Here is a 13,030-nt window from a genome sequence, read left to right as displayed (position 1 = left end):
ATAATAATAACAAAGACCAAAACAGTGACTTTTTCAGTGGTTCTCCATTATAATCCCACAGTTCTGTTACCTAAACGCATCTCACTTGGTTAAATACCTATGTTTAGTGTAACACAAGTCCACTTTTGTATAATAGTGTCCACTTTCAGTTGCAGACTTGCAATTATTCCTTCCATTGTGCAAACCTGTTTGGGTCTCTGCAACCACTGACTCATGGTTGGTGGTTTTGCATCCTTCCAGTCGTTTTATTGGCAATAAATAAAAGTCTTCTGATCTGTGCCACACACACACACACACACACACACACACACACACACACACACATATATATATATGTATGTATGTATGTATATGTATTTTTTTTTTTTAAAGATCCTTACAAAAAAATAACAATGGATCTAAGGGGACATCTGCGTCTATAATTTTGCCAATTTCTTCTTTAACTCTTCTCCAGAAGCCTTAAATGATTGGGTTATTGGTCCCCAATCTTCCCCCAGTTTCACCAACATAACTCCACAGATTGTTATTTCACACATGAAATAAGTGATGAGAGATGTATTAAAATATCACATTTTTGATTTCCAGTCCAAATATTTACATAGTTGGCTATTAATTCCTTTATGACAGCTTGATTGTCTTCCCATGTGTTATCTTCAATCATACTACTTAACTCTAATTCCTTGATTTTCCAGGTATTTTGTGAGATGGCAGTCATTTTTAGTTGGAAAGTGTTTTTCTGCAACTAAAGTCATCCTCTATTTCCTTTGGGTTTTCACTGACCGTTTCTCTTTTTTTATGACTTGTAATATAGTGTCTTATTTGGAGGGAAGGTTCCTATACAGATGATTTGATGGAGGCATGAATTGTTCTCTAAGTTTAGGAAGGTGATTTGAGTTGTGTCCCGTTTGGATTTTACAGCTTTTGCCATAAAATATGTCCAGGAGATCCTGTAGAAAATATAGTCACCAAAATTAAAATAAAGATTATAATCTAAAGATTAAAGCTGCAAGCAGCATTGATCGGGCCCTCGCAACGTCACACACGTCGAGGGTACTGGCAGGACTCTGGTTGATGCGGCAATGCATTTCTGTGACCATCATACACTGCATGCACAAGTTAGATGATATTTCCTGCGTCGACCAGCAGCATAGCAAGACCATGTTGCCAGGTCTTAAGCCTCAAATGTTTTGAGTGTACCTCCGATACAATCATAAATGTAAGCCTGTTAAGATCATTAAGAAAATGAACGTGTGAATGTGCTTCAGTATTTGTATTGAACCCATCCCAGTAAACTGACGGTCTGTTATTTTACAAACACTGAAGCGCATTCACACATATTAATTTTCTTAATGATCTTAACAAGCTTACATTTATGATTTTATCGGAGGTACACTCAAAACATTTGAGGCTTACCTTTTAAAAACGAGGCCTATTTGCAGGCCTCAGCTCGAATAAAGATAAGAAATACCTAATTAATTGTATAAAAAAAAATAAAAAAAAATAAAAATATATATATATTTTTTTTAATATATATTTTTGAGATGAGAAAAATCATGGAACTATCAGAATACATGTTACTGGTTCACATAAGATAAGGATGGAACACAGCAGAACTTGGAAAACTCAAAAGCTCGATCTTGAAAAACAGCACTTTTAGGGTATTGTTTTTTGGAAAGTATGGGTATCCAAGACTTTTAATATGCTGGGCTCTTAGAACAACTGATATAGGCTCTATATACACAGCTATACATAGATACAGTGAAACATTTATGAAATATAGAGCATTTCAAATTAGAAAACTGATCAAATACTCCAATATTTGAATAAAAAAGTATTTTTAAAATTCAAAAACACTCTATATCACTTCTATGTATCACTCATGATGTTCATTGAATCAATAGACCGAAGATTGGACCTTTTTTGAGTGTTTTAAGCTCTTTCTATGCCCTTTTTAGTTATTTAGTTTAAGGTCAAATCCTGCTTCGACTCTCTGTTCAGGGCTGTATCTCAGCCCCCCCTTCTCCGATTTTCACCATTGAGACATCCTTCGAACCGTAGGAGCCAATAGAATTGCCTGGAATTGAAAGCTAGATGATTGACAGCACTATTAGCCAATAAAGCTCAAAAAGGTCCAGCTCTGAAATCTGATTTGCTGAGCTTCCAACCCTCCCAAGAATCCGAGGAGTGTCGGAGAGACACGAATCGAACGGATTCACACGGAGCACCAGCAGCTGGACAAACATGAAGTGGAAGTACGGAGATATTCCATTTTTTCGCTGAGATTCGACCAAAAGTAAGTACAATATTCGATGAAAGCTGTGTGACTTTTTGTGTTCGAAGCTGAATATCTCTGCGATGGTTTACCGGGGAGAGAAATGGAAACTATGTCCGTAATCTCCGTCAGGCGCTCGTGCTTTTTCATGCTGCATGTTCGTAGGTAGCACGTTGCTAACGGAGTGTAGCAGCCTTTTTCTCCGGTCTGTCCCAGTCATATCGAGTATGATTTATGATATTTTGTTATTTGTTTGCTTGGCTGATGGGAGATGTGTTTGTCTCATGTAGAAGTGACCTAGTTCATGTTGTTCCCAGGACGCTGAGGTTTCTGCAGAACTATAACATCACTATATTCGTTCTTCGTGGGTTCTCTGCCAGTTACTTTTAACACAAAACTCTCTAAGTTTTGATGTACTCTGCGTCCAAATGGGGGACCTACGGGTGTATCTGGTTTTAAGACCTGGCAACATGATCTTGCTACGCTGCTGGTAGACGCAGGAAATATAGTTTAACTCGTGCACGCAGTGTATGATGGTCACAGAAATGCATGGCCGCGTCAACCAGAGTCCTGCCAGTACCCTCGACGTGCGTGAAGTCGCGAGGGCCCGATCAATGCTGCTTGCAGCTTTAATTATTATTATTATCGTACCAGTTTCATTGCAAAAAGGAGGTGCTTGGGATACTGGGAATCTTTTGAAATTTGGCACAAAATTCAATGGTGGTGAAAATTCCAGTATTATTGGGGTGTCCAGCTGCGGCATGACATTTTGGCTCGATAGCGCCCCCTACAGAGTAGCCCCAACTTTGGGTTTCACCTAGCTGTATGAAATTTGGTAGGTATGTGGAACGTGATGGGACGTACAAAAAAGTCAAAAGGAGGTATATCCTAAACCAAACAGGAAGTCGGCCATTTTGAATTTTATGACGTTTTTGGACCGTTTCAAGGCGCCGTACTTTAACGAACTCCTCCTAGAGATTAAACCCGATTGCCTTCAGATTTGGTCAGTATGCTCTTGAGACCTTGGCAGTGAAACGATACTCAAAGATCAAAAAGTTATCGAACTATGTGTCCGTGGCGTGGCGGAAAAAAAACACCATTCGCCATGAAACAGGAAGTTGTTGTAACTCGGCTGTACATTGCCTAATCTGCTCCAAATTTCTCATATGTCATAACATCCTGACCCTGAACACATGTATATGACCATTTTGAATCATAGTAATAGCGCCACCTAGTGGCAACAGGAAGTCATAGGTTGTGTACTTTGACACCCTACTGCTCACAGATTAATCGGATCCCTCTCAAATTTTGTCACAAAAGCCTTAAGACCTTGATAATGCTTCATTGTGAAAATTGTAGGAAGTTGTCGAAGCGTGGCGACGTGGCGGCTCTGCGAATTTCGATCCTTCGCGATGAACGAATAAACTGATGTAACTCGACTCCGCATCATCAGATCTTTACCAGATTTCACATGTTTGATTAAACTCCAGGCCTGAAGACATCTGCAAGCCAATTTTGAATCATAGTCATAGCGCCACCTACTGGCAACAGTAAGTTAAAGTCTTTATACTTTGGCTTGTTTCTCTTAGTTGGAAAATCAGATCAACATCAAATTAGTTCCACACAAATGTAAGAAGTTCATAATGCCAGTTCTCTAAGCTTTTGATGTTTCGTCGAACGCCGTTGCCGTGGTAATGCAGCCTTCGCCGTGAAAAACGATGGTCATTTGGAGAGGTTAAAAAAGCTCGAAACACAAGCAAACTTGACACACAGATCACAAGGCCAAAATGTAGTTATATAATATGATTTTATTCAATCAGAGTGTTAAATCGGCTCAATAGCGCCCCCTACAAAATTTCGATGAAGCAGCCCTCGCAGTACGTTTCACATAGATTAACAAAATTTGGTAGGCACATGTATCACATGTGGACTTAAATAAAAGTCTCTTGGGGCCATGCCCTAAACCCAACCGGAAGTCAGCCATTTTGAATTTAGTCTGAATTTCTAGTGTCGTTTTTGCAATTTCCAGGCGCTCTACTTTAACGAACTCCTCCCAGGGAACTAATCAGATCAACTTAGAATTTGGTCAGAACAATCTAAAGACCTTTGTGATTAAAAGTTACTCAAAGCTTGTTGTTTTGTGAAATGCCGTCGCCGTGGCGACGCATTCCTCACCATGAAAAACAAAGGTGTTTTTGAGGGGCTAAAAATACTCAAAACAAAATCAAACTTGTCACACACATTTAAAATCCTGAATGTAGTTATCTGATGTGATTTTAATGCTTCAGAGTGGCAACTCGGCTCGATAGCGCCCCCTACAATATTTCGACGATGCAGCCCTCGCAGTACGTTTCACCTAGATGTATGAAATTAAGTAAGCAGATGTATCACATGTAGACTTAAAAAAAGTCTTAGGGGTCCATGCTCTAAACCCAACCGGAAGTCAGCCAATTTGAATTTTGTATGAATTTCTTGTGGTTTTATTTCCTTTTCCAGGTGCTGCACTACGAACTCCTCCTAGGGAAATCATCCGATCAGCTTAGAATTTGGTCAGAACAACCTAAAGACCTTAACGATTAAAAGTTACTAAAAGCTTGATGTTTCATCGGATAACATGGACTTGGTGTCACGGCAATTTTACATGATTCGCCATCATCCATCAAGCTTTTGTAACTCAACCTTACTTTGTCAAAACTGCCCCAAACTTGACATGCTTGATTGCTGTCGTGATTTTAGGACTTCTGCATGCCAATATTAACTCATAGTCATAGCGCCACCTACTGGCAACCACGGACGTAAACAGAATTCTATAATAACAGCGGCCCAAACAGGGTTTGTGGGCACACCATGAGAAAAAGACTTCTCTGATCTAAATATGTGCAAACTAAGATGCTTGGAGAACAAAAGTTAATCAACAGTGTTTTTCAAACCATGTCAGTGGGCATTAGTATAAATGATCTGTCTAGAGCTTCTACATGAGAATCAGGTTAAATGTTACAATGAATGCTTCACACTACAATCTAAAGTTACAGAAGAGCTTAAAATGAAAACAGTGTCAAATTAAAGTGTTCAAGTAAAAACAAATGACACTGCTGTTCTGTTAACTTTCATGTAAGTCCAAATACAATCAGTAGGACACTGCAGGGAGTTGAACTCCATCCCAGTAACCTGACAGTCTGTTATGTTACAAATACTGAAGCACATTCACACGTTCATTTTCTTAATGATCTTAACAGGCTTACATTTATGATTGTATCGGAGGTACACTCAAAACATTTGAGGCTTAAGACCTGGCAACATGGTCTTGCTATGCTGCTGGTCGACGCAGGAAATATCATCTAACTTGTGCATGCAGTGTATGATGGTCACAGAAATTTATTGCCGCATCAACCAGAGTCCTGCCAGTACCCTTGACGTGTGTGACGTTGCGAGGGCCCGATCAATGCTGCTTGCAGCTTTAATTTGACACTGTTTTCATTTTAAGCTCTTCTGTAACTTAAGATTGTAGTGTGAACCACAAGAAATTCATACAAAATTCAAATTGGCTGACTTCCGGTTGGGTTTAGAGCATGGACCCCTAAGACTTTTTTTAAGTCTACATGTGATACACCTGCTTACTTAATTTCATACATCTAGGTGAAACGTACTGCGAGGGCTGCATCGTCAAAATATTGTAGGGGGCGCTATCGAGCCGAGTTGCCACTCTGAAGCATTAAAATCACATCAAATAACTACATTCAGGATTTTAAATATGTGTGACAAGTTTGATTTTGTTTTGAGTATTTTTAGCCCCTCAAAAACACCTTTGTTTTTCATGGCGAGGAATGCGTCGCCACGGCAACGGCATTTCACGAAACAACAAGCTTTGAGTAACTTTTAATCACAAAGGTCTTTAGATTGTTCTGACCAAATTCTAAGTTGATCTGATTAGTTCCCTGGGAGGAGTTCGTTAAAGTAGAGCGCCTGGAAATTGAAAAAACGACACTAGAAATGAGGACTAAATTAAAAATGGCTGACTTCCGGTTGGGTTTAGGGCATGGCCCCAAGAGACTTTTATTTAAGTCCACATGTGATACATGTGCCTACCAAATTTTGTTTATCTATGTGAAACGTACTGCGAGGGCTGCTTCGTCGAAATTTTGTAGGGGGCGCTATTGAGCTGATTTAACACTCTGATTGAATAAAATCATATTATAGAACTACATTTTGGCCTTATGATCTGTGTGTCAAGTTTGCTTGTGTTTCAAGCTTTTTTAACCTCTCCAAATGACCATCGTTTTTCACGGCGAAGACTGCGTTACCACGGCAACGCCGTTCGACGAAACATCAAAAGCTTAGAGAACTGGCATTATGAACTTCTTACATTTGTGTGGAACAAATTTGATGTTGATTTGATTTTCTAACTAAGAGAAATAAGCCAAAGTATAAAGACTTTAACTTACTGTTGCCAGTAGGTGGCGCTATGACTATGATTCAAAATTGGCCTGCAGACGTCTTCAGGCCTGGAGTCTAATCAAACATGTGAAATCTGGTAAAGATCTGATGATGCGGAGTCGAGTTACATCAGTTTATTCGTTCATGGCGAAGGATCGAAGTTCGCCGAGCCGCCACGTTGCTGCCCTTCGACAACTTCTTACGATCTTCACAATGAAGCATTATCAACATCTTAAGGCTTTTCTGACAAAACTTTAGAGGGATCGGAATAATCTGTGAGGAGCAGGATGTCAAAGTACAAAACGTACAACTTCCAGTTGCCACTAGGTGGCGCTATTACTATGATTCTAAATTCTCATATACATGTGTTCAGGGTCAGGATGTTATAATATCGGAGAAATTTGGAGCAGATTAGGCAATGTACAGCCGAGTTACAACAACTTCCTGTTTCATGGCGAATGGTGTTTTTTTGCCGCCACGCCACGGACACATAGTTCGATAACTTTTTGATCTTTGAGTATCGTTTCACTGCCAAGGTCTCAAGAGCATACTGACCAAATCTGAAGGCAATCGGGTTTAATCTCTAGGAGGAGTTCGTTAAAGTACGGCGCCTTGAAACGGTCCAAAAACGTCATGAAATTCAAAATGGCCAACTTCCTGTTTGGTTTAGGATATACCTCCTTTGACTTTTTTGTACGTCCCATCACGTTCCACATACCTACCAAATTTCATACAGCTAGGTGAAACCCAAAGTTGGGGCTACTCTGTAGGGGGCGCTATCGAGCCAAAATGTCATGCCGCAGCTGGACACCCCAATAATACTGGAATTTTCACCACCATTGAATTTTGTGCCAAATTTCAAAAGATTCCCAGTATCCCAAGCACCTCCTTTTTGCGATGAAACTGGTACGATAATAATAATAATAATAATAATAATAAAAAACATTAGAATAACAATAGGTCCTCCGCTCCGACTACGTCGGTGCTCGGGCCCTAATAATAATAATAATAATAAAAAACATTAGAATAACAATAGGTCCTCCGCTCCGACTACGTCGGTGCTCGGGCCCTAATAATAAAAAACATTAGAATAACAATAGGTCCTCCGCTCCGACTACGTCGGTGCTTGGGCCCTAATAATAATAATAATAATAATAAACATTAGAATAACAATAGGTCCTCCGCTCCGACTACGTCGGTGCTCGGGCCCTAAAAATGAAAGGACGTGTCAAAACCACCTCAGGAGTCGGTCAAAGTCTGACATTTCAAAGTGGATTTTTACGAGGTTAATCATCACATGGAAGTTAAGCCAACTGTCCATTTCAATGTCAACCTGTTGCCAAGTGCAAGAGGTGAACAACGAATGCAAGGCTTAACAACCTGTCTGATCACTTCTGTGGTTGCATTACAGATTCTGATGCTAAGCCAATAATGTGGTAGTTAAAACAATTAACTTCGTCCAAGCAAACAAAACCAAAAGAACTATTTGAAAACCAAAAGTAGGTGGTTCAGTCTTGTTTTTTCCTCCTTTCTTCATGTTGCTCTCCTCGGTAGAGGAAGAGAATCAAGACCCACGTTTGATCAATTTGAATTGAACAAACTGATCGGGTTTCCAATGAGAATAAGATCCAACCTTGGAGGGCATGGACTTGACAGTTAATGTGTCCCGGCATGATTTGGTGACAAAAGTGGCGTTGAAAAGACAAGTTATACCACAGACTAAGCCGCTTAACAGCACTGCGCAGTCGTCAGTGTTACCTGCGCTTCTCCTACGATGATGAGTCGGTATGTCTGAAAAGGTCTATTCTGACCTTGTGGTTTTCAGTGTGAAGAAGCTGCAGCAAATAGTGAGTTAACTTTATACCACCCCAGCAAAAGCATTCTCTAACAGTGTTTATGATGTTATCTTTTATTCACTCTACTCTCCATTTAAGTGTGCCGTTTTCTGTAAAGCATACTGAGCCCTACGAAACGGCACTATAAATAAATGCAAGTGCATTAAAAGCAGGTCTCTGTAGCCTCATCTGCTTTCTGATTGATCTTGTTCTCTAGCTGATTTCTTTTTTTCTTTTCTAACTCAGCTTAGACGGTCACAAAAAAATGTACAAAGCCTTCCTTAGATTACTCTGAACTTGTGTGACAGTACCTCTGCTTTATTAGGCACTCAAGCCCAGAAGAGACTGAAACTATAATGTTTTTTGTGCTGACATAGTATTTTTTCTTCAGAGAGGTTTGCGCAAATTCCTGTCAGATGATATTTTCATCAATGATCAGGGGTTGTGGGACGGGGGTGCTATAATTAAAGGTAAAATTAATGTCGGAGACATTCATCTTTATTCACTCAACAAATTTGCACCAAAAACCACTGAACTCCCCCTGACTAGATTTTCCGCCATTTAGATTTTTTTGACATCTGCTAAAAACCGCAAGTCTGATTTGTACCAAATTATTCCTCGACTATAAATCACAAATGTATTTGTCCAATCATAACAAAACTCGCAGGACATGTTACATAACAACGTTGAACCAAATTGTTTTCAAATCGGCCAATAGGGGACGCCACCAGTTCCAAACATGTGCATAGGCCCGACACAAACTTGGCCATATATCAATGTCAGTTTGTCCAACCATCACCAAACTTGTGGGTACATTGTTAATTAAGCTATTGAAACATGTCCCGAAAATGTTTTGAAATTGACCAATAGGGGGTGACGGTGTTGCCAACGAAGGGCATGGCCCAGCACAGATGGTGTGTGAGCTTGAACCCCCCGGAATCACCGCTTGGGGCTACATTTAAAAGAACTATTTTTACATTAAAAGATAAAATCACACCACAAATGTGCCGCTATGTTGATCTGACACGGTTGTCTGGCAAGTAGAAAAAGAGGTCTACATAATACTTGTCTGTTTTGCTACCGTATCTTGAGAAATGATCCTCGTTCCCTTGAGAAAGTACTTTTAAACATGCAGAGTCGTATCTGTACTCGCTACATTGTCGCTTCATGTGTGACCAGCTGTGCATCTGACCTTTGTCCCCTTTTTCTGCTGGTCGGCTCTAATGCTGGAAATTCAGGAATGTGTCTTTGCATACCTTAGCCCATGCACTGCAAGTATTCTTTACCTTACTGCCAATCCCTTTCTGAAGCATACCATTATGTTTTGGGGGGAATTCTGAAATGTGTTTTGCAGACAGCCGCTGGTTTACTCTGGAGGAAATTAGCCTGCAGACTTAGGGCTTTGAAACTAAACCGGCTTGAGCATGCAAAAAATCACTGGTTCGCTCCTTTAAGCCCATTCGAAAAAGTAAAAAAAGCTGCGCCCCCACCGCCCGATGAATTCGCACACACTTAGCTTGAAGGATGACTTGAGTTTAAAGAACCTGCCAGCAACAAAAAAAGAGGAACTGCTAAGATCTTGTCAGCTTGTTGAATGTACAACAAAGAAATGTTAATGTTTGGCTCGAGGTCACGGAACATACTCCTGAGGTAAACTGCAGCGAGGTTTGCTCAGTGCTACTGAGTGTGTTTGCGCGGTGTCACTGACAGTGTTATGGCCCATAGCCTGGCTCCAGGTGAACATGTTACACTGGAAACCAGAGACTGTCGACATGTCTAAGGGGGGCCACATTCTTTCTCTTGCTGCAGAGGACTGGATGTGTGCTGACTTGCCAAGCACCCCCCAACCACAAATGCTATGGATTCAAACTCCAGTGCTAGCTGGAAACCATGTGAAAGTCTTAGGGTTCATAACAAAAACAACATGTGGTTCGGTGCAATGCCCCTTTCATGCATGGAACATTGTTGTCTTCAACTATCTGGCTTTTTGTCATTCAACAGAAGGCACAGTTAAATGTTCTTTATGGTTTTTTCTCAGACAAGACAGTTATAGGAAGTGATAGTTGACACCGGTACCAGTGGTCTCCAGCAGCGAGTTGACACAGTTGTGATATGAAGCTACGTTCTATGTCGGGCTACGTCGCGGATGGATTTTTGGCATTTCCATTTCTGTCTGTTTGTCCGAGGTATGAGGTAGGTAGTGGGGGAGGGGCCATTGCCCCCCTCCCACACACACTTTACGACCCCTGGCGCGATGTGGCGTTATGGCTGGTGTGATCACATCGCAAGACGGTCTTGTGCAAAACGGATTTTGCCACTTAGGCCTTAATTAATGGCCGCGATGAAGCAAAGATACTGAATGAGGGCAGAGAGACAGGTGCATACCGATGTTCTAAAACGAAGAAGTCAGCTATCGTTCGGCCTGCTGATTTGACCTGCTCACCAACACCAACGGTTTGACCTGAGACCTTGAGAGTGGTGCATTTAGAGGATAATTAAGTGTAACGCTTTAGCTGTCTCTCCGTTTATTCAGCAGCTTAACGCATCTTGATCTACACGTCCACCATCGGCAGACAGTCAATGGAGCGTAGAGCTTTTAAGATTCCTTTATACAGTACAGTACTGTTAATTGATTAAATACGAATGAAAGAAACACTAGGTTCAGCAGTCCCATTAAACGATAGCACAAGTGAGAGCTACATTCTCGAAATGTAACACTTTCCTCTGAGTCACTCTACAAATCACCAGGTTTCAAAACCAGTTTTGTTTTGCAAATAAATCGCGTGTGTGCTTCTTTCTGGGAGGCAGATGAGAAGATTGATACCACTCTCATGTCTGTGCATTGAGTATGGAGCTTGTTTTTAGCCTAATGTTAGTTTTTAACTTTTTTAACTTGTGACAGAGCTTATTTTCTGCAAAATTCCAATGGAAAAAACTCATTAGCTTTTCGAGGAGTAAATCAGGGCAGTACATAATCCCTATAGCACTTTATGAGACACAACGTGTTAATTCGTGAGCTTTCCAGTCTTAAGGCTAAACTAGGCTAACCTCTGGACTAAACAGACAGACATGAAATAATCATCTCTACCTCAGAAAGAAAGCAAAGTAGAATATTCTGCAAAGTGTTGAACTTTTCTTTTAATATTAAAAACTATGATCTAACAAACAAAAACTAGAATTAAAAAAAGGAGTTGGAACTTACAGCGATTTCCCTACAGGCAGACATCGATATTCCAGTGCCTTCTATTTGTTTCAGTGCGTACTCCTTCTCATCTTTCCTGTAGGGATGAAAAGAGAAAATTGGGAGCAACATTACTGGAGGCGTCACAGATTTTCTTTTTCTGCGGCTTTTTCAGCATCAATCTTACGTGCTCAGTTGTTGCCCGGGTCACGGCCCCCCGTGTGAATCATTTTCACCCTTGATGCAAAGACGGATGCTAATGATTAAAACTACAGTACACAGCGGCTTAGCTTGGCAGCATTTCGGCCATTGCTTTCCCTTTCTGGCGTCTGGCCAGGCCCTGGTGAATCACATTCGTGCATGAAAAGCAATCCATAAGTGAAAAGTGAGACATGTTCGGCAGACAGATATTGATTATTTGAGATAAGCAGTGTTCTGATTCGTGAAATACAACCTGAGCAGAGAGCAGTGGAGAAACATGGGCTAAAAGGAAACTGTTTCTATTTAAACAAAAACTTTAAAATGTAAAGACAATTTGTGGACGGCATAACAACATTGTTGGCATACAATAACAACTTCATTCAGCGCACAGTTCAAACAGGTCCCTGCGGTGCTAAAATCGAACCCGCTTCAGCCTAATTTGCACTGGAGACGGTCGTAGATTTAACGGAGCGCTCAGGCACACATCTCTAATACTGAGTTTACAGACGCTCAGAAGAGCTCATAACACTTCATCTTTCGGTCTGCAAATAAAATGTCCTTGTATGAATTTAGTCAAATTCAGATAATAAAATAGGAGCTCCGCTGTGCAAAAGCAGAGGGGCAAAAAAATGGCAAAAAACTAACTCCTCCACAAAAATCCTACAGCTATTTTAACAGGCTGAGCGCTGCTCTCTTAAAGGGGAACACCACCTAAATGAAGAACGCCAACATCTCAATGGCGTGGGAACGTTCAATCAATATCTGTGAACATTGAGCACATTTGAGTTTCAGCTCTCTAGTTTTTGGATGTGGGAGAGAGTTGTTTATGTGTACTTATATGTTTGGACTGTCTAAGACCAGAGGAATAACATGTATGAATTTTGAAAATGAGTGTAGTTCCCCTTTAAGGCGGGAACCATGAAGCCAACTTCAAGAGTCTTGACGGCTGCGTCGTCTCACATGTTAAATTTCATTTTCGGAATTAATCTGCCAATTCATTTCTCCACTAATCAATTAATGATTTCTTGCTCTTTAAACTGTCAGAAAATACTAAAAAATACCGATCATAATTTCCTAAAGTCCAAGGAGACATCATCAGATTGCTTG

General features: G+C 40.6%; 1 protein-coding gene across 1 annotated transcript in view; it reads right to left on the bottom strand.

The window, feature by feature from the left end:
• Positions 1 to 13,030, bottom strand: part of cdk19 (cyclin dependent kinase 19) — a 62,670-nt gene that overhangs the window by 45,188 nt on the left and 4,452 nt on the right. Inside the window, exon 2 of the mRNA XM_068708584.1 lies at positions 11,744 to 11,819. Within this exon, the coding sequence (XP_068564685.1) occupies positions 11,744 to 11,819 (76 nt within the window). The remainder of the gene's footprint in view (positions 1 to 11,743; positions 11,820 to 13,030) is intronic.

The sequence above is a fragment of the Cebidichthys violaceus genome, unplaced genomic scaffold (assembly GCF_023349555.1).
Source record: "Cebidichthys violaceus isolate CVI_PGR_0920_01 unplaced genomic scaffold, fCebVio1.0.p SCAF_14, whole genome shotgun sequence".
NCBI classification, from domain to species: domain Eukaryota; kingdom Metazoa; phylum Chordata; class Actinopteri; order Perciformes; family Stichaeidae; genus Cebidichthys; species Cebidichthys violaceus.
This window is presented reverse-complemented; position numbering and strand designations above follow the sequence as displayed.